The sequence below is a fragment of the Zalophus californianus genome, chromosome X (assembly GCF_009762305.2).
Source record: "Zalophus californianus isolate mZalCal1 chromosome X, mZalCal1.pri.v2, whole genome shotgun sequence".
NCBI classification, from domain to species: Eukaryota; Metazoa; Chordata; class Mammalia; order Carnivora; family Otariidae; genus Zalophus; species Zalophus californianus.
In genome coordinates, this window is record NC_045612.1 from 3,965,926 (window position 1) to 3,993,781 (window position 27,856).

At 40.9% G+C, this 27,856-nt stretch overlaps 2 protein-coding genes and 1 long non-coding RNA gene across 4 annotated transcripts in view; all 3 read right to left on the minus strand.

Moving 5' to 3' along the window:
- The window catches only part of PASD1 (PAS domain containing repressor 1), a 190,513-nt gene extending 181,464 nt beyond the window's left edge, over positions 1 to 9,049 (minus strand). The window contains exon 1 of the mRNA XM_027608410.1: positions 8,789 to 9,049. The gene's annotated coding sequence lies outside the window, so the exon portion shown is untranslated. The remainder of the gene's footprint in view (positions 1 to 8,788) is intronic.
- Positions 1 to 22,757, minus strand: part of VMA21 (vacuolar ATPase assembly factor VMA21) — a 39,406-nt gene extending 16,649 nt beyond the window's left edge. Inside the window, exons 1-3 of one of the 2 annotated variants that reach the window (XM_027608415.1) lie at positions 22,587 to 22,757; positions 18,443 to 18,552; positions 14,019 to 17,845 (exon numbers count right to left, since the gene is read on the minus strand). In XM_027608415.1, coding sequence (XP_027464216.1) covers positions 17,703 to 17,845; positions 18,443 to 18,552; positions 22,587 to 22,639 — 306 coding nt within the window. In that variant the 5' untranslated portion in view covers positions 22,640 to 22,757 and the 3' untranslated portion in view covers positions 14,019 to 17,702. Of the gene's footprint in view, positions 1 to 14,018; positions 17,846 to 18,442; positions 18,553 to 22,586 lie in introns of those variants that run through there. The other variant, XM_027608416.1, reaches the window with a different exon arrangement.
- Positions 22,758 to 22,977: 220 nt separating this feature from the next.
- LOC113930848 lies at positions 22,978 to 25,981 on the minus strand. The gene is made up of 3 exons (XR_003522619.1): positions 25,959 to 25,981; positions 23,241 to 23,368; positions 22,978 to 23,100 (listed from the first exon to the last, which is right to left on the minus strand). It is a non-coding gene; the product is annotated as an uncharacterized LOC113930848 (long non-coding RNA).
- Between the last annotated feature and the right edge of the window lie 1,875 nt (positions 25,982 to 27,856).

The window sequence follows — 27,856 nt, forward strand, 5'->3', positions numbered from 1 at the left end:
TCAAGTTTATACTGTCTGAGAAAGGATAGCCTTTCTGTTAAAAAGTGAGACACACGCACACACATACATATGTACACAAAGAAAGAAAAAAAAAGGGAGAGACATATGAGGCAAGTCCTCCTACCCCATCACAACCTTTGAACATTGTCATATGATACATGATGCTTGGAGCAACGGCAGCCATAGATGTGACAGAGATATGGCAGCCATGCACATAGAGAACCACCCGGAGTCCCAACATCATACTACTGAATTAACCAATCCTAGAACCACTTAGCTTTGGGCTCTTTTGTTAAATGGCAGGAATCAGCAAACTCTTTCTTGAAAAGCCAGACAGTAGATGGTTTAAGCTTTGTGGTCCATCTTTGTCTCAATAGCCAATACTTAGATGAAAGGGCATGGCCGTCTACCAATAAAACTTTATTTACAGACACTGAAGTTGGAAATTCATGTAATTTTCAAATATCCCAGAATATTCTTCTTTTTTTAAGATTTTTTTTATTTATTCATTTGAGACAGAGCGAGTGACAGCACAAGCAGGCGGGAGGGCAGAGGGAGAGGGAGAGAAGCAGACTCCCTGCTGAGCCAGGGAGCCCAATACAGAGCTCCATCCCAGGATCCTGAGATCAGACCTCAGCTGAAGGCAGATGCTTAACCAACTGAGTCACCCAGGCGCCTCTGGAATACTCTTCTTTTGATTTTTTCCAACCATTTAAAAATGTAAAAAACATGCACTATATGTTGGCTAACTGAACATAACAATAAAAATAATAATAGTAATAATAAATGCTTATTATTACATTAAAAGAATAAAATAAATTAAAAAAATGTAAAACACATTCTCAGCTCACAGGTCATATAAAAACAGGTAACAGGCCAGATAGGGCCCACAACAGACTGTACTTTATCAACCCTTAATGGGATAATAAAAAGCCTACTTTAGACCTCTTTCTTTTTTTTTTTTTTTTTTGGACAGTGATGCAAAGATTAGTTTATATTTTTTATTTAATTCTTATTCTCTTACTTGAAGCCAAGAGTACATGAATTGATACAATATCCTTTTTTTTACTTAAAATTTTTATTTTGAAAAATTTGAAACATACTAAAATGTGCACAAAAAATATAATATGCACATATGTCCCCACTACCCAGATTTAACTGATATTAACATTTTACCATACTTGCTTCAGCTAATGTTTTTTAAATAAATAAAGCCTTACCAAACAGCTAGAGGTGACCCCCTGCTCCTCCTATACCCTGAGGTAGGCGTGTGCTCTTCTGTGCACTCTGGGTATTTCCATGCACTTGTGTACCCATAAACAATATGCCCTATTGTTTTCTGTTATTATCCATGTTGATACACGTAGAGCTGGGTCATTCACTTTTGCCACTGTGTGAATAAGTCAAAATTCATCCAGCTACTCCCCAGCTGGGAGGGGGGAGTTGTTTATTTTATGGTGTCCCTTGTACCCAAAGAGACTTGCACAAGGGTGTATCCCTTTACTTCTTCCCACTGTCGGCAAGGGGGCTTTCTAACGGCACAGGTTTGATCGTGTCCTTCTCCTGCCGAAAACCTTCTGCTAGTGCTCCGTTGCCCAATCTTCTGACCTTTAGCCCTGTGCTTCTGCCTCTACTCTCTGCCTTGAAGGTCTGCAGCTCTGCTCTGGCCTTACTGAACTCCCTTCCACCTCTGGGCCTTGGCACTTGCTTTTCCTTTTGCCAAGCATGGTGCCCACAAGGCCCTCTCTGTCCTGAGCCTGCGGCCTCCCCACCCCCAGACCCTCTCACCCTTTCCCACCCTGGTATCACATGCGCTGCTCCGTCCAGTGACTGACATGCCCTCCTCCCAGCCCCAGCCCTACCCCACTGCCCCGTCAAACCCTTTGCTTTCCCCACACAGCTAGGTGTCACTTCCTCTAAGATGCTTTTAGTGACCTTCCCTGACCCTGGCGGGGGCAGGGGTGGCTTCTGTGTGCCTCCAACACGACACTAGCTGACATCTGCTGGAGCACCTCCAAAAGGGGGGTGTCCCTCCTCACTTGCCATTTCCCTTCTCCAACCTGGGATCTATTTGTATCCAGGCACCATCTCCTTCATGCCTCTCTGTCCCCCTTGGATTTGGCACATAGAAAATATTCACTAAATATTTAATGGGGTAATATCTGGATAAATGAATAAAAAGATGCTCTACATGATCCCTATAGCGTTAGCCTCCAGAAAAATGAACACAAGAATTACACAGAGTGGGATGTGACTGCCAGAACCCAATCCAACTGGCTCTTCCCCACGGATATTTGAAACCAGTCAATACTGCTATTTATAGCCTCTGAAGCTCAACTTTAGCTTGATGATTCAGCCAATTATTGAACTGCCCTAAGCTTTCTTAAAATTCATTTAAAACTATTCTGAAACATAAACTCAGTTATTTACTTTTAGTTTAGGCAGGCTTCTTGTGAAAGTATGTAAACTTGCAGAGAGAAGAAAATCCATACCTACTAGGAAATGAATTTATAAAAATGATGACTAAACACTAACTAGTAAACTAACCCAGAGATTAAAAAAAAAAAGCTAATATTACCTCCAGAAGCTGATAACTGGCCCCTTATTCACCAGAAGGATCCGTTCCAATAATTACACATTAGTAGTGCTTTTATTTCTGCTACTCTTAGTACTTTATGCCAAAGTAGAAGTCCGTACATGAAGTTACGACACTAAATTTCTCCTGTCTCTTGTGGAAATCAATCTTGCTGACTTATAAGCACAACATGAATCTAAAAGCATCCTGTCCACTGAAGACCAAGAGGGCCCATTGAAGGGAATTTAACTTAATTTATCTCCCTTTAAATCCTAGAGCCTATATACTGGGACCATTTGGAAAAGCAGTGTTTCTAAATATACTAATATACTATATACTTCTTAAGCAATTGGCACAGAATACCATTTAACACTCTCTTGAACACTCAACGCTATCCCCAGGAACTCTGATGGCAAGGGGACTGGCCCGGAAACTGGAGTACGGAGATGCTGTCTCAGCTTTTCCATGACTTGCTGTGTGACCTTCAGCAAGCTACTTCCCCTTTCTGGGCCTCAAACAAACAATGAATACTTAAACGAGACAACTGTGAGATGGTTGCTTCCAGCTTTGGGAGGTATTAATCAAGTTTTCAAGTACATGTAATTTTATGTTAGTATTTTACAGAAAGAATTCAAGCAGTTACACCCAGCGTCTTCCAGAATTTGGTAGGCTAGAGAAGGGCAGATTAAACCTAAGTGACATATAATTTAATAAGACCAGGGTATGTTGACTTAATAAGCAAGCTGGGTCTAATTACTAGGCTTTATTTTTAATACCAAAACTTCTGGATTTTTCTCCTCCCTGATGTGCTCATTTGGCAACTGGGAAACAGTAATTTCAACACCCCTGTCACTCCGAGTATCCGCTTCTACAAGACAGTACAGTTATACAATTAATCGCTATCAACAGGGGGATTTGGGCCCACAAGTGATGTATGAAAACTATTCCAGACTGCAAAACAAGCCTCCTAAGCCCTTTCAAATTATAGAGGCAATGGTGATTAACAACTGAATCAGTGGAAAAATTATTTTGTGCGTTCAAAGCCTGAAGTACTGCCAGAAGGGGAAAGAATCAACAAAATAACATGGTCGGGCTAGATTGAATCCACAGAACATATTATAGAAGAGGCCCTTAACTGGCTGGGCAAAAAAATGGGCTTGCTCACCAGGTGAAGTTAATAAAAGACCCTTTGACCAAGATTTCCATGACAAAGCTCTGCTAATTTTCTCAAGAAGAATCTGCTCCACTGGTGAGTCACTGCCCTTTTACTGGCATTATTCTAATGATATGAGTTAGAAGAAAAGGTCACGATTTAGATCAATGCTATCTTCAGATGACAGAGTGGGTGAGTCACCAAATGAAATTAATGCTGAAGCGTGGTTACCATTTTTGCTGTATATACTCTCCTCTGATACACTCTACGTACAACACATTCAACGAGATATTTCAGGAGAGCTGGTTGCTAGGTTTCAGCCTCACTTGAAGCTCTTCATTTCAGTACAGAAAGAAATATGGAAAATTTTCAAGATGATAATATTAAATTTACCATGAGGCAATCAAAGGGCTCAGATGTCCGTACACTGACATGGGACACTCTAGTGACTGACATAAAATACAAAAATAAAAGAAAGCCAGAACTACAAGAACTTTAGAAATCATCTTACCCATTCCCCTTACTTTATAGAAGACACTGAGATTCAGAAAGTAACTCGCCTAAGATGACATGTTTAGTGGCAAGAAGAAATCAGAAACCAGACCCTCTGTCTCCTTGACCAATGTGCTTCCCCCAAAATGGGCATTCTTGATTTATATGTTTAGTTTATACACTTTAGATTCTACAAAATGTTTCTTATTTCTGGTAATGGGAAGCAGCAGCCAAGTGAACCAGATGACTTTTAAATAACAGTTGAAAACTTTGTCAGGATTTTTATCTTTATTAAAATACTTATGATAAAGATGTGCTTTAACACTTCACCAAATAAGATATACAAATGGAAAATAAATACATAAAAAGCTCAAAATCACATGTCATTAGGGAACTGCAAATAAAAACAATGAGATACAACCTACACACCTAGCGGAATGGCCCAAATCCCAAACACTAACAACACCAAATGCTGACAAGGATGTGGAGCAACAGGAACCACCGGTGGGAATGCTGGTGGAAATGCAAAATGGTGCAGCCACTTTGGAAGACAGTCTGGCAGTTTCTTACAAAACTAAACATACTCTTACCATACTATACAGCAATCATACTCCTTGGCATCTACCCAAACAAGCTGAAAACTTATGTCAACACAAAACCTGCACACGGATATTTATAGCAGCTTTATTCATAACTGCTAAAACTTGGAAGCAATATGTGAATGGACAAACTGTGGTACATCCAGACAATGGAATGTTATTTAGCATTTTTAAAAATGAGCTATCCCTCTAAACCTACTTTGTATAGAGTTTTTATCATGAATGGATCTTGTATTTCGTCAACATCATAAAGGCCATATATGAAAAACCCACAGCTAACATCATAACCAATGGTGAAAAACTGAGAGCTTTTCCCCTAAGATCAAGAACAAAAGGATGTCCACTATCACCACTTTTATTCAACATAGCACTGGAAGTCCTAGCAATCAGACAACAAAAAGAAATAAAAGGCATCCAAATTGGTACAGAAGCAGTAAAATTTTCACTATTTGCAGGTGACATGATACTGTATATAGAAAAGACTCCACCAAAAACTACTAGAACTGAAGAAAGAATTCAGTAAAGTCTCAGGACACAAAATTAATATACAGAAATCTGTTGCGTTTCTATACACTAATAATAAAGTAGCATAAAGAGAAATTAAGAAAGCAATCTCATTTGTAATGACACCAAAAACAATAAAATACCTAGGAATAAACTTAAACGAGGAGGTGAAAGACACGTACTTCCAAAACTATAAAAACATTGATGAAAGAAACTGAAGATGACACAAACAAATGGAAAGATATTCCATGCTCATGGACTTGTTAAAAGGTCCATACTACCCAAAGCAATCTACAAATTCAATGCAATCCCTATCAAAATACCAACAGCGTTTTTCACACAACTAAAACAAATACTAAAATCTGTATATAGCCACAAAGGATCCCAAATAGCCAAAGCAATCTTCAGAAAGAAGAATAATGCTGGAGGCATCACAATCCCAGATTTCAAGATATACCACAAAGCTGTAGTAATCAAAGCAATATGGTACTGGCACAAAAAGAGACACAAAGATCAATGAAACAGAATAGATCCATGGAACAGAAATCTATCCATGGTCAATTAACCCATGACAAAGGAGGCAAGAATATACGATGGGAAAAAGACAGTCTCTAAAACAAATGGAGCTGGGAAAACTGGACAGCTAGCTACATGTGAAAGAATGAAACTGGACCACTTTCTTACACCATACACAAAAATAAACTCAAAATGGATTAAAGACCTAAATTTGAGACCTGAAACCATAAAAATCCTAGAAGACATTGGTTGCAGCAACATTTTCTAGATCGGTCTCCTCAGGCAAGGGAAACAAAAGCAAAACTAAACTATTGGGACTACACCCAAATAAAAAGCTTTTGCACACTGAAGGAAACCATCAACAAAACAAAAAGGCAACCTATGGAATGCGAGAAGATATTTGCAAATGACATATCCGGATTAAGGGTTAGTATCCAAAATATATAAAGAACTTAAACAACTCAACACCAAAAAAAAAAAAAAGAAAGAAAGAAAGAACCCAATTAAAAAATGGGCAGAGGACCTGAATAGACATTTTTTTCCTAAGAAGATATACAGATGGCCAATGGACATATGAAAAGATGCTCAACATCACTAATCATTAGGGAAATGCAAATCAAAACCACAATGAGATATCAACTCACACCTGTCAGAATGGATCGAATCATAAACGCAAGAAATAACAAGTGTTGGCAAGGATGTGGAGAAAAAGGAACCCTCACACACTGTTGGTGGGAATGCAAATTGGTGCAGCCACTGTGGAAACAGTATGGAGTTTCCTTAAAATATGAAAAATAGAATTACCATATAATCCAGTAATTCCACCACTGGGTATTGACCCAAAGAAAACAAAAACATGAATTCAAAAAGATATATGCACCCTTATGTTTATTGTAGCATTATTTACAATAGCCATGATATGGAAGCAGCCCAAGTGTCCACCCACAGATGAATGAATAAAGAAGATGTGGTGTGTGTGTGTGCGTGTACACTGTGTGTATCTGTGGTATATATACATATACATACACACACAAAAAATGGAATATTACTCAGTTATAAAAAAAATGAGATCTTGCAACAATATGGATGGATCTAGAAGGTATAATGCTAAATGAAATAAGTCAGATAGAGAAATACAAATACCATACGATTTCACTCATGTGTGGAATTTAAGAAACAAAACAAATGAACAAAGAAAAAAAGAAACAAACAAAAAAATAGACTTAAATACAGAGAACAAGCAGTTGGTTACCAGAGGGGAGGCAGGTGGGGAATGGGTAAAACAGATGAAGGGCATCAAGAGTACACTTATTGTGATGAGTACTGAGAAATGTACAGAATTGTTGAATCATTATATTGTACACCTGAAACTAATATAACACTGTATGTTAATTATACTTCAATAAAAATTAAATAAATAACAAAAGTGAGGGAAAAAATACAAATAAAATTTTAAAAATGAGCTATCAAGCCATGAAAGGATACAGAGGAAACTTCAATGCCAATTATTAAGTGAAATAAGTCAATATGAAAAGGCACCATACTGTATGATTCCAACTCTGTGTCATCCTGGAAAAGGCAAAACTATGGAGACAGTAAAAAGATCAGTGGTTGCCAGGGGTTGGGATGGAGGAAGGATGAGTATGTTGAGTAGAGAGGTAGTTTTAAGACAGGGAAACTATTCCGTATGATACTACAACAGTGGATACATGTCATTATACTTTTGTTCAAACCCACAGAATGCATTCCACTAAGAGTGAAGCCTAATGTGAACTATGGACTTTGGGTGATGATGTGTCAGTGTCGGTTCATTGATTATAATGAATGTACCACTACGGTTTGAGATGTTGACGGCAGGGGAGGCTCTGGGGAGGGGGGATTTAGGGGATACATGGGAACTCTCCACACTTTTCACTCAGTTTTGCTGTATACTTAAAATTTCTCAAAAAAAAATAGTCTATTAAAAAATTTTTAATGTGCTACAGTTCTCACTTAGGAACTTTTACAACTCAGATTTTGGAATAAGAAGTTCAACACACACATTGAGCTAGTTTACAAGGTACATACAGTCTGATAGATTCTCAGAAAACCCAGTAAAAATTCTTTAGAACATGAAAGATAATGACTTTACACCAAAGAAGTTGAACCTTAATGCAGAGAGATCTCTTTAAGCACCAAAACCCACATTGCATATTCATAATGAAAATAATTAAATATTCAACACACTGATGCTTATTTTGTTAAAAGAATTATGTGCATTTTAACAGGTGATCAGAGTTCAGGAAGCTTGCTCCTTGAGTTCAATGTGACAATTAAATCATTTACTATTTCTGGTTAGAGGGATCCTGCTCAGTCACCCCAGTGGTCTGTGCTAAACTTCCTGCACTGGAGATAATCATGAAGTTATCTGAAGGTTATTATAAGTAAGAAACGGATTATCAGTAGTAAAATCAAAGCTAAATGAAACATAACAAAAACATAAAAATCATCACTTGTTATTATGGAATTGCCACAAATTAAACTTTTAAAACCCAGTATTAACAGAAAGAACACACACCTTCTAGAAAGAAAGCTACATCTATTTCTGATAAAGAACCATGTGTTCGAAAGATATAAATTATGAATAATGTGCATTCTGTAGAAAACATTATGTTAAAGGCAGATATGGGGTCGAAGTCTAGAGGTTTCCCTGCCAGTAGTCTGGGGCGAGCAGAGCTGGCCCTGTCTCCCCAATGGAGTCCCACTCCACTGCAGTCCCAGCTGCCTCAGGGACTCAAGGAAACAGAAAGCATATGTTAATATCAAACTCAATAGAAAGAATTCTAAAAAGGGACACAATATGGAATGACATTCATTTACTCAACACATGCACCGGATATTCTGTGGCAGGCACAAGGCAGGGCACTGGGCATAGAGAGTGTCAGCAAAATTGGTTGATGTGATGCTTACCTGCATGGAAATGCATGGACCACTAGCGCTCACCCAGGCAGATATCGGCGGTGGGGGTCAGGCCAGTCGAGAACCAAATCGTGAAGCTCCCCCTGGAACTCTCTTAAGCATACCATTGGGCTCCTGGTGTTTTGAGAAGCTGGTGACCTATCTAAGGAACTGCAATCATGGAGTTCCAGCTGGAAGTCAGAAGTCCAAAATCAAGACGTGGGCACAGCCACACTCCCTCCAGGGGCTCTAGGGGAGGATCCTCCCTAGTCTCTTCCAGTTTCTGCGGGCCCCAGGCTTCCTTGGCTTATGGTCACATCACTCCGGTCTCTGCCTCTCTCTTCACAGGGCCTTCTCTTTCTTGTGTGGTTCTGTTTCAAACTCCCTCTGCCTCCGTCTTATAAGGATACATGCGACTGCATCTAGGTTATGAGGGATTATCGAAGATCACCTACCAAAAGAATCCAGGTAAACTCCTCCTCTCAAGATCCTTAATTTAATCACATCTTTCTCCATGTAAGGTGATATCCACTCTTGACATACAAAGTAATATTCACAGAATCCAGAAACTGGTGAGTACATCTTTGGAGTGCTATTTTTTTAGACTACCACAAAACCCTTGTGATAATATTGAGCCCATCCGGATAATCCAGGATACTCTCCCCCTCTTAAAGTTGGCGAAATAGCAAACTTCAGTCTATCTGCACCTTTAATTCCTTTTTCACAGGTTCCCAGGATTCAGATGTGATCATCTTTGGGGAGTCACTATTCTGCCTAGCAGACTATATAATGTAATATTATGGGGCTGAATTGTGTCCCCTCCCCCTCAATCCCTATGTTGAAGTCCCAACCCCCAATACTTCGGAATGTGAAGGTATTTGGAGATACACTCTTTAAAGAGGTAATTAGTTAAAATGAGGTCATTAGGGTGAACTCTAGTCCATTATGACTGGTGTCCTTATAAGAAGAGATTAGGACACAGACATGCACAGAGAGGGAAGAGCATGTGAAGACACAGGAAAAAGATGGCCGTCTACCAGCCAAGGTTCTTCGGTTCTGCCAAAACCTGGAGCCTGGACTTCTGGCCTCCAGAAGAACTGTGCAACAATACATTTCTGTTGTTTAAGCCATGCAGTCTGTGGTACTTGGTTATGGTGGCCTGAGCAAATTCATGCAGTACTCTAATCCAGAGAGCTATCATCCCATCACATTCACAGACTCCATCCGTAGTCAAGAGGCGGACAGGATACAAGGCAGGCACACGAGGCAGTGGGACTCTTGGGGGCACCTTAGAATTCTGCCTACCACACATGACAATTCCCACCAGACCCTCTGCCACGTCAGTTGGAAAAACTGGTTTAACTTCTCTTGCTTATTCCATTTGACTGAGCTTTCTATTCATTTCCCCTTCAACTTTCAATCCCAATTCTAGTTGGTCCAAGATGGGTCGGGAAGGAGGACTAAGCAAAGGGTGGAGGTAGAGGACTGCATTTCTACATAGAAGCAGCAGAAATACTAGGGGAGGCACCCGGGGGGGCTGAGTTGGTTAAATGTCTGACTCTTGATCTCAGCTCAGGTCTTGATTCCAGGGCTATGAGTTCAAGCCCCACATTAGGCTCCATGCCACTATGAAAAGAAGAGAAGAGAACAGAAGAGAGAAGAGAGAAGAGAAGAGGAGAGGAGAGGAGAGGAGAGGAGAAGAGATCCACGCCACTATTAAAAGAAAAGAAAAAGAAAGAAAAGAAAAGAAAAGAAAAGAAAAGAAAAGAAAAGAAAAGAAAAAAAAGAAAAAAGAAAAGAAAAGAAAAGAAAGGAAAAGAAAAAAGAAAAGAAAAGAAAAAAGATCCACGGGAAAGGGAAAGGAAAGGGAAAGGAAAGGGAAAGGAAAGGGAAAGGAAAGGAAAGGAAAGGAAAGGAAAGGAAAGGAAAGGAAAGGAAAGGAGAAAGGAAAGGAAAGGAAAAGAAAGGAAAGGAAAAGAAAGGAAAGGAAAGGAAAGGAAAAAGGAAAGGAAAGGAAAGGAAAAAGGAAAGGAAAGGAAAGGAAAGGAAAGGAAAAAGGAAAGGAAAGGAAAAAGGAAAGGAAAGGAAAGGAAAAGAAAAAAAGAAATACTGGGCGGGGGCGAAGGCATGGTGCCCTTGGTCTGTTCTACATCCCATTTTTAGGAAAGAAATGGAATGTAGAAGTGCGAGCAGACTTCATTTTTCACAGCTCCCAAATAGTTTCATTTTCTATTGTGAGTATTTTTAAAGCAATAAAACATCAGGCTATGCAACATACACTTTTCTTTAAAACAAGTATTTCTATAGTTACATATAGCTGAGAAAAATCAGATTATTTCTACTCTACTTTTGTTCTGTTTTTGCGCATGTTAACAGGCAAGAGGTAAACTTGATGACATCGCTGATAAAGGCAGAATCACACAGCAGAGCACTAGCCAGTGCTCCCAGACGCAGGTGCCAGGCTGCCTCTTGCCACTACTGTCTGTGGGACATGTGTTAAGTGGGATCCTAGCTGAATGACCGCAACTGCTATGTTCTATGAAACCTGGTTAAACAGGAAAACCCCAGGTGCCATACCCACAAAGAGCACATCCAGCTGCACTGCTGCTTTGCTTGTATGCAGGCATACAGCATGCCGCCCCCGGGGTACCTGTGTTTATAAAGAACCACAGATGCTGTGGGGAGGGCTGGGGCCAGGGAGGGGTTGAGAGAAGGGATGTGTTAGGATTTCAGAACAGAGTGCAGAGTCCTGCAAACAGAAAAGCACAGATACAGATGGGAGAAAGATTTTGATGACTCTCCAACTATTTCAGTTTTCTTCCTAAGTCAGAACTGACAAATTTGGTACAGAGAGACTCCGCTGGTATCTTGCCACTTACTACGGGCCCAGCCCTCACGCAGCTGTAAGGTCCTCTGGGGGATGGCCCCACACCAGGTCCTGCCCTGTCCTGACACTGACACTGGTTCCATGCTCCAAAGTGTATTCATGTCCATATCCCTATCTACATCCATATCCATATCTACATGTGTGTATACACTGCATATTGCCATTTCCACTTAACACATCTGTTGAGCCCTGCAGCGAACATGCTAGGAGCCTCACCAGCATCAAACCCCTTCCTCAGGGGTGGTCACTGAGTGGCCTGAGTTAACCAAGTGATTGATTTGGAACTGGGCACTTGTCCAGGCATAAACCCACCAATGCTTGGCATTGCCTGGCCAAGGTGATTGTTTCACAAGTGGGTATGTAACCTGATTTAGTCCAGAGTGAAGCTCAGGGGGTTTGTTGAATGGTTTGATGACTATCTGTGGTGTACAGATGAAGCCCCCGAATGGCTGCGGCCATTTTGTTATCACGAGACAGGGAAGCCTGAGGTTGTCACCAACACACTGAGAAGGACATGCTGAGAGAATCAGAGAGAAATGGAGCAGGAACTCTAAACTGTGCGGATGGATTGGCCCCATCTCTGACCTCTTCCATTGTTTAAGCCAGTCTGAACTGTGGTTTCTGGTACTTCCAGTTGGTCAAGAACATCCATACTAAAATAAGTGTGAGGCACTGGGGATTCAGTGGCATACTGAAGCACACGGTATAGTGGAGGCAGGTCAACAAACAGGATAATTTCATCCAATATCAGGTGTTGTGAGAGGGACGGGGGAGGCCTGAGAGGCAACATGAGAGTTGAGACCTAAAGGGTGAGAAAGAGCCAGCCCTGGGAGGATCTGGGGGAGAGGGTCCTGGGCAGAGGGAACAGCCAGTATAAAGCTGTGAGGTGGGAGTGAGCATGGGCAAAACAACAGGGTGTACAGGAAATGAAGCGGGAAGATGGAAGCAGTGACAGGAAAAGTATTTGGGGGCGGGGCGTCATACTATTCATAGAGCAGATATGCCTAGGAAACCATTTCCAGTCTTCTCCATTAGTTCCTTTGCTTTTGAAACCAGATTCTCTTAATGCCTGTGCTAGCTTTTCCCTTCTCTGCAAGGCCAACAGTAAGATTTCCAAATAAGAGGAAGGCATCAGCGGAACAGCAGCGGCCATTTCTCAATATGCCTTAGCTGTTTCTAAGAGGGCTGTCCCTGTACCAGTTTTCATAGAATTCCTTAACACTGCAGCAAAGTCAACATGATGGTTGGGTAGCCAAGAAAGCTCTCCCGATTTTAAGCTGAGCCTTCAATACATAGCATTGTGCAGGACTCTACCTTTGCTTAATAAAGTACCTATTTCAGGCCTGCTTTATAGAAACATCTTCAAGTCCAGCATTAAAAATATACATTACCAATTCCCAATCTCTAACAGCAGTTCTCAAACTGGCTTCATCAGATGTGGCCTGTTACAGACAAGTACTTCCATTCCAGGCCCCACCCCCAGAGGCTCAGACTCAGTAGGTCTGGGCAGGAAATCCTATTAAGGTGATTCCAGTGGTTTCTGCAATGCCATTACCTGTGTCCAGAGTTCCCTGGACATCTTATAATCTGTACCTTTTTATGTAAATACAATTGTACATAATCTGTATATCTTGATACTAAGATGCCTCAAATCTTTTTTATAGGTGGATAGTATTTTTTTTTAATTTTTTTTATTGTTAAGTTAATCACCATATATTACATCATTAGTTTTTGGTGCAGTGTTCCATGATTCATTGTTTGTTCATAACACCCAGTGCTCCATGCAGAACGTGCCCTCCTCAATACCCATCACCAGGCTAACCCATCCCCCTACCCCCCTCCCCTCTAGAACCCTCAGTTTGTTATTTTTTAAGAACTAGCTAGAGCCCTTAGAAGCACAGAAAGGAGCTGGAGTACAATCAAAAGGTGGCTAGACGGCCACAGACAAAGGCAACTGGCACAAGGGGGTGGCATGCTGGACAGGGCAAGGAATTGACTACCTCCATACTTAATTACTTAGCCACAAGTATTATTCCTTTAGCAGTATTTGAAGCCCATTCCCTCCCAAATGAATGTTCTTTAAAAAGCCACAGGACAAGATACTGCTTTCTTTCCTCACTGCCACACCACTTCTAATGGGTCCACCACAGATGGGATATAACCAGCCCTTCCTGTCTCAGTACCCCTCAGAGCCCCCACCAGTTTGAGCACCTCTGGTCTACAATTATTGCATAAAAACTTACCCTTGACAAGTCTATGTATTTTATACGGTATAAATACAGGCAAATAAGTGTTAAAAAAAAACAAAGATGTTAATAAACTTACTATTCACTGAATCAGGACACATCGAAGTCACATTACGAACACTTTTTTAATGACAACAGATGGTAAATTTATACAAATTACAGGCTAGAATATAATGGATACAAAATCCATCCAGGTTAACAGTTAGAAAAGTATCACTTACAAAAGTAAATCTGATTCAAGTGGCTAAAGAACTCAAGCCCCCCATTTCGATAATTACACACAGCTTTCAAAATAGCGCATCTAATCCCTGCCCCTAGTCAGGGCGCTATTCAAAGACTACAGCATACTCAATGACTCTACTGAGTTAAAGATTCTAACATCTTCAGCAAGGATGTCAAGAGATACCTCGTAACAGGTTCACTAGGCCAAACTCAAAACAAGAATGTGAACGTTCTTTGCAAACTGTAAGGTGCTGTGCAGATGTTGTTAGCTATTGCTATTATTACTGTCCAGTGAGATTTCACTGAACTTGAGAAAAAGGAAGACTAGTCCGTGTAACTGACAAATATGACTGATAGAACACCTTAAAAGGAATGCAGATACTACTCTCAAGAACGTGAAGCAATGAAACAGGAAAGGAAAGTGTGGCCAGGAGTGATGGCAAATTGGGGAATTCCAGACTATTTTAATGAATATATAAAGGATGTTACTGTTCATAAATTACATGTAATAGTTATTGTTAGATTCCCAAAGTCCCTGAAAATAATTTCTCAGGTGACCCTTTCCCTTCTGCAAAAAGAAAAAAGAAATCTTGTCAAGTTATCAATGTGTGGCTTCAGCCCAGCTCTCGCAAAGCTTATCTTAAATATAAGAGTAGAGTCTAACTAATAAAGTTGTACTACTCTGTCGGAGGACACCCATCGCTTGACAGCAGAGACAATCTGCTGCTGACCTCAGACAAGTGACAAATTCTGTGCCATTGTTGAACCAACAATGGTCTACGACTTCACTTGTTCATAAATAAAACAATAAACATCAACTTGTCTAGAGATGAGAAATACACACTAGATATTTCTTTGTTTCATGTAGCTTTGGTTATCATCTTTCCTTGGGTACACCTTAACTGTTTTTACTGGTCTCCTTGGGTACTCTAGCTGTATATATAAAATTTACATGAAAATGGCAGATAAATATCAAACAAGTCAATCAGCTGCCTCTTTTGGCAAAGGTGATGAGATTTTTATGATGAAAATAGCCTAATTATTACAATGTATATGTTAGATTTCCATGAAACAGGAGGTCTTTTTAAAAGATGTTTAAGTTCCTTCAGTAACAACTCAAAACTGAATTCTGCTGTTACACATACAACAGTATCTACCCACTTGAAGAGCTAATAACATTAGATGCATTCTACAACACACTTCATTTTCTAGCACAACAGGGAAGAAAAGATTATATTCTGGCAGGGGAAGGTGCAAAATGGGAGGTGAGGTGAGGAAGGTAATGTGTTTATCAGTAGCTCGTGCTGACACTTCAAGTTTACGCTTCCTAATTGAGGTTATCCTTAACAATCCATTTTCAAACAATAGTGAACATATTCCTATCTTAAAACACATATAAGGGCTCAATTGTAGCTTTCCTTTCTATACATCCTGAAGTATGTACATCGTGCAACCGGAAATCAGTGAGACATCTTGAAAAATAAATCTGTAGGTCAAATACCGTGTGTCATTTCAACAGCAGCAAAGTAGTGAGTTCACAGTTAAAACTCCAGGAAAAAATTAACTGGTTTGAAAACAAGCCTGTATTTTAACAATCCTAAATATCAACCCTAGCATCCAATTCTAACTTTCAAACACTTGGTACTTTTTCCAAGAGGAAATTACAACTGCTTTTGCATGAATCCCTGGTTTAAATACTTGCAGAAAAACATCCATATCATTTTCTACTCAGCAAACGTCTGAAATCAAACAAAATAATCTAACATTGGACATTCATATTTTACAAACAACATGAGACCTCAAAAGTACAAAACCTTGGCATTATAGAAAAGAAATTAGGTGGACAAAAATTCTAAGTATAACAAGGCATCTAAAGGGACAACCATTTAGAAATCTACCACATAGTACCCAAGACTTAAACTGGGGTATTCTACAATTTTATATTAAATTTGTACAATTTTATACTAAAACTGTAGTCTTTAAGAAAACACTTTACATTTAGAATAACTGCTTAAAGACATTTAAACTGTAGATAATTATTTAACTATAAGCAAAAATAATAGTCCTACCATAGTCATCTTTCATTTTTTCTCAACAATTAACACAAATGCCTACTTAGCTTTTATGCCTAACCATCTCCCTATTCCTTTAGTCCAGTTGCACAACAAAAATAGGGGTGAACAGACAAATCAGTTATGGCAAAAACAGCAAGGGCCACTGTATTAGGAATTACCAGTAACAGGAAATTGGAACGAGATATCTACCTATAAAAAAGAGTAAAGGTAGAATGTGCTTTTTCAATAAAATGGCCAATAATGATTCATCTGGGGAAAAAAATGCAAACAGCTGTGAGGTGACACAGGCAGAATTTGAACTTAAACCAAATGTTCAGTGTATTGAACTAGCATTAGGAAATGCACATGGGATATAAACCAAAATAGTGTTTATCTCTAGGTGGCAACATCACAGGGAATTTAAATTCTCTTCCTGTTTCAATATGCATTTTTCCAGGTGTGCTTTTAGACTGCACACAAGTAGTACCAAGTAGCTGGAAAGAAGAGACTTAAGGATACTGAACTAAAACCACAGGGTCTCTTTCTATCAAATAGGACCTCAGGATTATGTAACTATATATAACAGCTCTGATTAAAAAAGGATATAACAGCTCTTATTAAAAAAACTTGACTAGCAATCCCAAGAATACTTCCCGGATGATAAAGATAATCAACTTTCAGGAAATATGTGAAAACGGACACATTTAAATGTAAATTCCTATAACCATTAAAAAGTAGGAAAAACAAACTGAAAGGGAGTTTACACAAGCCCTGTAATGAAAGCATTACTTCATTGTTCAATGACAGAGCAAAGCAGATCATTAAGAAGTTAGCCTAAAAGCACAGGGTAGCCTGCAAAGGCTGAGTGCCCAGGTAGCTACCTCTTTGCTTTGCTACCTAGATCCTTCAATAAACCAGTCCTTTTACACGAATGGGTATGATTCAGCCTAGTCTTCCCATGAAATAATGTAATGAAAAAGATTCCTATTGACGAGGGATTACACTTTAGGCAAAATTTCTCAGTGACATTCAGATGAAGTCCAAAATCCATAATTCAAGCAATTTTGCATGGGAATTTACAACCTAAAATCCAATGACCCAGGACTTTCATAATAGTAAGGAAAGCGTTCCAGTGAAAAATAGTTTAGATTTCCTTCACTGTGTACATCTTAACGTATCCAGACAAGTAAACCTTAAAACCAACCAAAAGACAAAATGCTGTAAAACATTTTTGGTTGTGAGAAAATCAAATTCTTCCCAGAATGTGTAACTAAGTTAACATACTTATTTGTGACCAACGTAACTTTTCCAAATGCTCATTTGCAAATGAGAGGCTCATACAGTTAAAACTGATGATACAAATCATTGTATTAGAAGGATCAAAATTTACACTAGTCAAATGTGACTCCTTCAGATTGATTTTAACATGTTCTCAACTTTATTGAAATCATCAATATCCCAGACACATTTACCACTTTTAAAAATCAATTCAATGCTATCAAAAGGTGATGTTCAATTTAATCCTGTTTGCCTTCACGCCACTGTCGTGAGCCTTCATTCCAGGCCACATAAACAAAGAGGGCCAACACCACGTGGACGGCGACCACCGCAACAATAGCAGCATAAAAATAGCTGTCCCTATTGGACATCCCAAAGGCGCCTATCAAGAGAAAAAAAGTTTCCATTTTATTCCAAAATTTATCAAAGTGCAAAAAACAAAGCATACTGCTTTTTATTAGCTATATATTTATTTAACTAGTCAGGCAATTAAAAAGTAATGCTTTGGGTGGTGATAAATCAAGTATTCATTTAAAGATCTGAATACCTTCTATACACAAAGAACATTATTCTGAGTGAAAACTTAATTATCACTTCATTTACGGACTTCCGACATAAAAAGGGGGACTTTATTTTCTTTTTCTACTAATGTCTGCCACCAAAGGTACGTTGCCCCAAATTCCTCCTCCCATGTCAGCCACCTCTTGCTGTCAGAGGTATCGTAAAAGAAAGGACTTGCCAGCTATTTCACAGAAAACCATCAACAAATACACTGTCATGCTAAAATAACTCAATGATGAACAAGTTAATTTCATGAAGGAAGATTCATTTGAACATGATTTTTGAAAAGCAAAACAGAAATAGATGGAAGAAGCAAATTAAGAATACCCAGCTTACAGATACAAAGAGATCATAAACACATGGAATCTTAAATATACTAAGGGGGAAAATGTCTTGTTTTATCATCATCGAGGATTACCTTCAAAAACATAAGATTTAGTCGTGAAATATAACCCAATAGGTACAGTGATCATTAGAGCTGTGAAGAACAGGAGCGTCTTCAGGGTAGATGCTAATGAACTTTCATTTCTGGAAGAAAGTAAACAAAGAGAAAATCAGAACCTGCACAGCCATTTCAAACTGGTTTTGTGTCCACAGAGAAGATGCTGGAAACCCTGCCCCTGCCTTAGAAGCAGTGGCCAGAGGAAGAAGAGTAGAGACAGGGACTCAAAATTAGAAGATCCTAAAGACCTACAGAACACCCAAGAGACTGTTACTCAGATCCAGTGTGAGGAAGCGTCAAAGTATGAAAGTGGTTTGTAGTCTCTGAAGTGCTACGCCAAGTGTACCCTAATTACAGAATTTATAATGGAGGTAGTAAACAACTAATGATGTTCCTTCACAAAGCATCCTATCAAGGGCTAGCTGGATACACCACAAACAAGGTATGAGAATCTCCGAGAAAAAGCAGTCTAGAACAATTTGGATGCAGCTGAAGGAAACTTAAATTTCTTTGTAATTAAATAGCTATAGTACAACTTAGATGGTCTTCATGTAACATGCATTAAAAATTGAACGTCAAAACACCTTCTATTAGTGAACTCTATTTGTCCAGAGGTTATTTTAAAATCAAGGAAATATTCCAGTGGAGAAAGTTTTGTTCCAGAATACAATAAAACCATTCTGAAGAATGCAATCAAGCTTTTCAAATTATATACTTGAAGAAAAACAAGTCTGATAATCTGCTGCTTAAAAACATTAATACAAAGATTGACATAAAAAAAGATTAACATAAAAGCACAAACAAAACTGGATACAATAAAAATATCCATAGTAAGAAAATGATTTCACAATTGATGTATATCAATGTATGGACCCATTAAAAAGAATTTTGACCATTACTCAGAAAGTCCTCGTGTGACAAATGAACAAGGCAAACTACATCGTATTATGTATATCAGGGGTCTGCAAAATAAGGCCTAAGGGCCCAATACCTAGTTCTATAAATAAAGTTTAACTGGAACATAGACACACCCATTTGTTTATGTATCATCTAAGGTGGCTTTGGAGCTACAAAGGACAAGCTGAGTAGTGGTGCCAAACTATACGGCCCTCAAAACCTAAAATATTTACTATGTGGTCCTTTAGAGAAAAACTTCACCAACTCCTGACATATACCATTCCAATTATGTTAAAAATGTGTGCACATAAAAAAGGACTCCAGATTAATATACAAAAATAAAGTTATTTCCCCATTTTCAAAATGTTCCTTAACAGTGTTTCACTGACTTTTCCATAAGTGGATATATGTCAACATTTGTCCTGTACATTGCTACAAATGAGCAGCACTACTGAAAGTGAAGCCACAGGTTTCCAGCAATCCTGGACACATCTGTACCTCATACCACCACCTACATTGTAAACGCAGTAAACCCTATAACTTTAATCCTTTAGCTTAAGGTCCTTTTTGTCTCTTAAATCTAACCATCCTCAGACTACCCTAACACACCTCACACTTTACGCTTATTGTCAACACTTGAACTTAATTAATTCTCTTTCTGGTAATCCTCAGAGGCTCCAGTTTTTGTCCATATCTTCAGGAAGGAGAAAGCCCAGCCTTCAAGGTCCCCCTCAAAAGAGCCTCTCTCCTAGGCACCTTTCCTGATCACTCCAGCTGAAATGATTCATTGCTCTGGGATGCAATCACACTTAGCTCATACCTGTTATTACAGCACTTAATGTGCCAGCTTGCTTCCTATATACTCCTGCACATTTCTCTGGAGCCCTAGAAAATCCAGGCAAAGGGGTCCTTATAACTGTGTAAATGATTGGCGAGGAGGTTTCTGGCAGCTCAGAAAGGAAGGGAACATCTTAAGTTTATGGTTTATAAACAATGGTCCACAAACTTTTCTGACTATTAATTCATCTTAAACATAAGTTTTGAGCACAAACCCCATATATAGGAATACTGGTTTTTTTGAACAGATCATCTACACACATATTATCAATTCATTCCTTAAAATATAAAACATATGCAAAACTAGATACTAAAAAGGATAAGGTTAAAATAAATTCATGTAGAAGTTCTAATATTTTCTTTTCCTACTTCAGCGGATCATCTTTTAACACATCCTCCTACAATGATCACTGAGCTACACAATCCTCATCTAATATAGTTATGCTCCCTTAAACTGTTTCCTATTAGTAAACTTTTCGGGAAATTTATTGGGTAATTTTCATGAAGAATATGAGTAGTTCTACAGTAGGTCTATAAAAATTCAATGTCAGTATTTGACCACTTCTTTCATGAATCCCAACAAAAAATATGACCTTCTGGGTATTTCTATGGTGAGTTCAAGTATGCGTTTTAGGCATGCAAAATTAAGATAGCTAACCTGATAAAGAAACAAAGCTTGAGAATCTAGAGAAAGGGAGTGTTAACTGGTTCTTTTGTTCTTCAGATCATCTCTCTTGAATATCTAATATCTGACCTGGCTTTCAGAAAACATTATTGAAAAGATGATATAATACCATATAAAAATGTGTTAAGGTGAACAAAAGCATTTACAATCCCACCACTCAAACATAATCTTTTCTTTTCTACATGTAAATTTCTAGCCCCACACACTCTATGTCAGGCATGGGCTCACCTTAGCAATTCATAGTTTCAACTCTTTTTCACTTCTTTTACCTTAAGCCCCCAAAATTTGACTTTTATTCTGGGTTCTGACCTCACAAATATGGGACTAAGTATAAAGTTAAGCACATAAACTTTTGAAAACTAGCAAACTTCCTCTAGTGTTTACAGGACATTTTCTTTCTGGCTTCCAGCCACAACCCCACCACAGCTGGCAGTTCTGCTGGCACAAGCCAGCTTGGGTGTAACAGGTGAATTATTCTAAAACAAAGCAACTGATGTCATTCAACTGATTTTTTCTAGGTATCTCTCATTGGGTGTTACAGAGACTTGTTAGAAATAAAGAATGGGAAAGTCCAGAATTAAAGTGGGCCTCACACAAAGAACTCAGGATGAACCTTACTGTTCCCCGACTCTTAAAACCACCTAGAGTTTACCCACTTGATATGAACTTCCACAGCAAGCACTAGGCAGATACAGCTTACCAGGTTCCCTTCTGTGGCAAGCAAGACTTCTACTGCAAGTAGATTTCACTGTAAATTCCATTAGGAAACACTAGAATCAGTATAGGAGGGCTACACTGTATTCTAAGTGTATTTGACAAAATTATCTCTTGGTATTCTCACTAATAAACAATAATTTAAAAAAACATCTACACTGACATTGTGAGAGAGAGAAAAGGGTGACGGGGCTCCAAAGATCATGGGCTTTCGAATCAGTGGGATTGGTCAAAGGCCAGCTTCAACACTTTCTAATTGTGTGACCTAACTGTGTGATCTTGGGCAAGTCACTTATCCTAACTTCATCTTCTTTAAAAAAATAAAGGGGGGAATAACACTTTCTTAATTTTGCTGAAGTATGTAATAAAGAGCCTACGTTGAGTATGGCACACAGTAAGTCATCATCCAATGGCAGCTAAATCCCTCCCCACCCTCTTGCGTACCGAGGTGTCGCTGGCTAGGCTAGTGGGCCAGAACCACCATTCTACTCAGCCACGAACCCCCATCCTACTAACTCCTCCAAGTGAAGTAGTCTCAAACCAGGGGCAGCCCCTACTCTCTTCCCTTCGTTCATTGATACAGCAAACATTTAAGCCCCGACGATGCAGGCCCCGTAGGGGACACGTAGATGGAGAAGGCCGGGTTTCTGTCCTCAGGGAGCTCACCCTGCAGTGGGGAGATTGCAGAGAGCAAGATCGCAAAACAGACGACAGCGAGAGGAAGTGCTAGAACAGAAGCATGTGCTGAAGGCCCGCCGACGTCTCCCCTATGACCCCAGGTCCCTGCTCCCGAGCGTGCAGACGCTGCAGACCCGAACCTACCTCCCTTCTCCCCCACCCCGCAGCCCGGCCCTGAGGGTCCAGACCTCACGCCCACCGCAAGCCAGCCCGCTCGGCTCGGGCCTTCCTTTACACCCCACTCCAGGCCAGGGCCAGATCGTCTTGCGATCAGGACCCCTAGCCGGTCTGGGCCCCGCTCGGGACTACCTGAAGTCGGGCGGCTGCAGCGCATTCAGCGCCGCTTTATCAAGGCGCTCCATGGTGTTGCCGCGCCCGCAGCAGGTGCTGGGAGGCGGGCTGGGCTCTGGTACCGCACTCCGTCCACTCGGCAGGCGACCGGTAGAGGCGTGCCGCGCCGGAAGTACCGGCCAATGCCGGGCGGCGGGACGCAATGCGCAAGTGCGGCGCGCCGTGGTGACGTTTAGCTGCGCCCGCGCCGGCGCTCACGTGACTTACCGGCCAGGGTTCCGAGGCGTGCGCCCTGTCAGGAGCTGTCTGCGCTCGAGGAGCAGGCCGGGCGAGTAGCCCAGCCACTCTACGTTGAGCCGAGACTTGCCTCGCAGCATGGTCCTCCGAGGTGGGCGGCGGTGCCGCCGCCACCTGAGCGCGCTTGAGCACCTCTGGTCCCCGTGGGGACCCCTGTCGCCGAGCTGCGGTTTCGAGGCTACCCGAGCAGATGAACCGCAAAGAAGGACGACCAGGCAGAGAGAGGATTGTGGTCCTAGGCAACCAAGCAGTTTCCGAAGACAACACAAAAAAAGCAGTGTGCACATTATTCCCCAGCCCTTGAGAAATGCCTTATTATTACCAACAGTGAAAGTCCAGCCATGGGAAAGTGGGAGGAGTTAGTTTAACACTCACCCGAGTCCGTAAGCTAGTCAATGTCAGAGCTGAGAGAGCCCTTGCTGAGAGTGACTGTTCAGGCCTGACGATGCCAGTGACCCCAACTTCCACTTCAAGTTAAAAACATTTTGCAGCTGCTCAGAAAGCTGCCAATGAGACAACAGGGACTCAAATAGTAAGGGACAGATGGGCCTCCCGGGCCCGTGCAACCCGAGAGAGGTATAAACGAAAACAGTGCCGTAAGCCTACGGGCAGCCTTGACAAAATAAGGTTGCCACTGGCTGCTAATAAGAGGACAACCCTTACATGGTCAACGCCTGGAAAGGGCCGCTGACCACACATCTATTTTCTGCACCACATGGATACAAAGACCACATGTGAAATCATGACTAAACACGGCAGGCAGCTTAAAACAGTGTTAAGCGCTGGGGACTGGGCTGCAGGAAGCCTGGGTTTGAGTTCAAACTTAATTCCTCTCCGGCCCTCATCTAGACCCTTAGGGGGATAAGAATCACCTAATTCCAGAACTAGGGCAAAATTAGAATTTTACTGTGGGGTTGGCAAACTGTGGCCAGCCGGGTGAATACATACAGCCTGCCCGCCACCTGTTTTCCTATAGCTCGTGAATTAAGAAAGGGTTTTCCATTTTTAATGGCTAAAAAAAAAAATCAAAAGAAGAGTAATATTTTGCCACACATGAAAATTATATGAAATTAAAATTTCAGTGTCCATAAATAAAATTTTATTGGAACTCAGCCATGCTCATTAGTTTATATCATCTATACCTGCTTTCATACTACAATGGCAATGTTGTGTAGTTGTGACAGAGACTGTATAGTCCACAAAGCCTAGAATGTTTACTATCTTTACCTTTACCTTTACAGGAAAAGTTTGCCACTCCTGCTCTAGCTAATCACCCTATAATGAAGTCCTTGAACCGCTAGGGATCCGTAATTGTAGCAATGGGGTTTCTGAGAATAATTTTCAATATTTAAAAAAAACACTAACAAATTCAATGTATTCACTTGCCATAAGGGATCAACAGCTACTTAGAATATGACCTTCTTTGATTTTAGGCACTAAGTGTATCACATTGATGAGGTAATCCTGGTTATCTGGTTATCTCAGGAGAAAATATACAAATTATTACTAAACTAAACTAAGCCATTATATACTTGGCTAACTAAATATTTTAAAAACATACAGAATGAACACAAGAGGAGGGAACTTTGCTTTGTGACTCTGTGTAACTCCAATGCCTAGATTGAGGTCCTGGTATATAGTAGGTGCTCAATAAATATTTGTTAAATAAATGAATTGGGTCCACAGGAGGACAAAGAGCAAAAGGGTTCCTGGTAGTGAAAAGATTGGGAACCAGTGATATAGTAGCATTAGCTTACTGGGGCTACCTTAACAATGAACCACAAATTGAATTGTTACTGGTGGGAGAGAGTCTGCGTTGAGTGAATGGAGGTCTCTTGGATCCCCCACAAAAGATTTACATGAGGATCTGCGCTCCAATAAAGACAGCCAGAAGGAAAGTAGGTAGCACAAAGCAGTTTTTTAAGGACAGTATACTCTCAAGGTGGGAAAGCAGGCAGGCCCAGAGGTGGCAACTACACTGAGGCTAGGGGTCTCTTTTCTTTTTATGTTTGCATAGGTTATGGGTCATAGGTAGGGCGGAGTCTCCAATTGAGGTTGTGTCTGAACAGCTAAGGAACTCCTCCTACCAGTTGGGAGGGGGAGTTTTTTGGCCCTACAAGGTTCTTGCTGGAACTGTCATGGCCATTTTCCTCCATGGGGGTGGGCGTTGAAACCACAGTGTAAATATACTATAATGAAGCTATAGCTTACCCTGGGGGGTTGAGGTTGGAGAGGAGAGTGCAAGTTCTGCACCTGTAGCTCTTGGTCTGTCAGCCCGGGGGTGTTGGAAAGCCTTAAGACCAGGATGTTAAAAGCCATAAAGTCAGGATGTTGTGCCCTCAGGCTTGTAATGTGTCATGTATTTGTCACCACCTTTGCCTCCAGCTCATGTCTAACTTACTCTGTCAGAATGGTTAAACAACAGAAATTTATTGTCACATAGTTCTGGTCTGCAACTGAGGCGTCGGCAGAGTTGGTTTCTTCTGAGGATGGTGAAAAATTTGTTATGTGCCTCTCACTTAGTTTCTGGTAGTTTGCAGGTCATCTTTGGTGACCCTTGATTTGTAGAAGCACCCCCCAGATCTCTGCATTTCTCTTTACGTGGCATTTTCCCTATGTCTATATCTGTATCCAAATATCTTCTTTTTATTAAGATGCCAGTCATATTAGATTAGGGGCCTAGCATACTCCAGCATGATTCAATTAATCCCATCTACAGCCCAATTCCTAAATAAGGTTCCATTCTGAGATACTGGGGGTGAGGAGTTCAACATAGGAATTGGGCTAGGGGCAGGGGAGACACAATTCAGCCCATACCAGTTGTCTAAACTCCTTCTTGTACAAACGAGGAAACTGTGTTCCAGAGAGAGAAGGGACTTATCAGAAGTCACACATTCATCTAGTGGGGCCTAGTTCAAATCCTGCCTCCAGACCAGCACTTTCACGCTCTCACATTAGCAGCCTGTGTGGCAGTTGTGTGATAACTCAGACAAGAACCATTCATAAATGAGATTTGATATGGGACAAAATGCGTAGTTAATCTCATTTACATATTAGTGTTTGGGGTTTTTTAGTAAACTAAAGCTGTCATACCTCTTTTTGTTGCTGACTTCACACTCCACCAGCATTTACTGTGAGCTCACTGAGGTGAAGATAGAACTTTTAGAATAAATTCGATCTGTAAGAGAAAAAAAGAAATTAGCACTCTGGCCCCTAAACAAAGTCCTGCAACCTCCTACCTGTAGCAGCTGCTAAAGAACTGGAGGTCAGTGAGGCCCAAACAGCCATTGCCATGGGAATGAAATGGCATGTTGGGGGTGTGGTCATGATGGAGGCAACCCTAAGGGGCGCCTCCTTTATTCCCTAAGAATCAGAAAACGATTCTTAAACAGCAAAAGCCCCGGTCTGGCCCTTTCAGTTCATTTGAGAAAACAGAGCTAAATATGGGTAGTGACTTGCCCCAGACTCACTGGATTAGTGACAAGATTTGAGAATTTATAGTTCTCAACTCTCGGTCCAGTGTTTTGTCCACTGTATACCTATTGTCTTAAACCTCTGTACTGTAAACCCAGTGACATGGAAAGTGTACACCCAAAGTTGAGTTTGGCAGTATCCCCCAATTTGCTTTACTGACTCACACAGCAAACCCCCACACCCACAGCAGTCCTCCTTTGGGTAGCTGGTGGTGGGGTTGGATGGGAACTGCCATACTCGAAACACCAACTGGCACTTTCTGAAGCCAATCCTTGCACAGTGTGGCATTTTAAAAACTAAGCCATGAGGGAAATAGAAATAAGCTCCACCATACAACCAATAAAAGTCATCCTGAGAGAAAGGGGAGGATAAAGAGAGAGAGAGAGGGAGAGAAAGAAAGAGAAACTCTGGCTTCTTTATAATGTGGGATGCGATTTTTTTTTTTCTAATACAAATTGGTAAAATATGCCCCCTGGTGAAAAAACTTAGTTCCACTTCTAGAAAGAATAAATAAGCGGTTTTGGCTGGGGGTTATTTTAGTAAAAACCTCTTCTTTCAGGAACCCCTGGGAAATGAAATGCAAGTTTTGTTGTTGTTTATTTGTTGCTGTCTCTTGCAACAGAAAATTAACTAATTTATTTAACAAACACTTATTAATGAAATGCAAGTTTTACTGAAGGATGACAATTTTTCTTTGAATCCAGCCTGTTTCCATTATTTCATCTGCATCTGCCTCCGGCCACCACCACCACCCAAAACGGTGTGCCTGGTGCTTCAGTTTACAGAGTCTATTCACAATCTCTACAATTTATATACCATCTCCATTTCATAGGTGGAAAAAGTGAGGCTGAGGGAAATTTTTTAAGTTGGGTGAAGGCCTCACAGCACCCCTTGTCTCCCAACTCTCAGGCTACCTCTCCCAACTCTATCATCTGCTGGAGAGCTAAGCTGGGGTCGTAGAGCTAGTGAAGGGACTTGCCAATGAAGCCACGGAATACTTGGAGTCCATGGAGGAAGACTATTGTCACCCAGCTGGCCCCACAGGATCTGAAGCTCCGGAGTTGACAACTGTAGAGCACTAAATGGAGCCCTGGGGTACCTTCTGGCAAAGGGAAAGTAGGCACTGGGGAACAGTGAAAGAGGCCCCACCACTTGCCAAGGGTGATACGAGGTCAGCCTAGGGGCTCGAAGCCCCTGGCATATCACAGGGTTTTGTTACTACGAAGGGAACCGCGGCCCATGAGGAGCGGCAGGGCACCTGTTGCCAGTGCTAAGGTGAAGGATCCTGGTCCAAGAGCTTTCCAGACAGGTCTGCCACCGCAAAGGCACCCTGAGGGCTGACGGGACAGGCCAACACCCCAAAACGGACATACATTGTGCTCCACAAGGGCCAGGTTTGGAGGTACTTGTGATCCGCTGGTTGAACGAAGAAGTCAGTGCCCAGCGTAGAGGAAGTGAGGCAGGGTCTCGCCCAGACCCCGAGACGCGGAAACACCGGAAACACGGCACATGGAGAG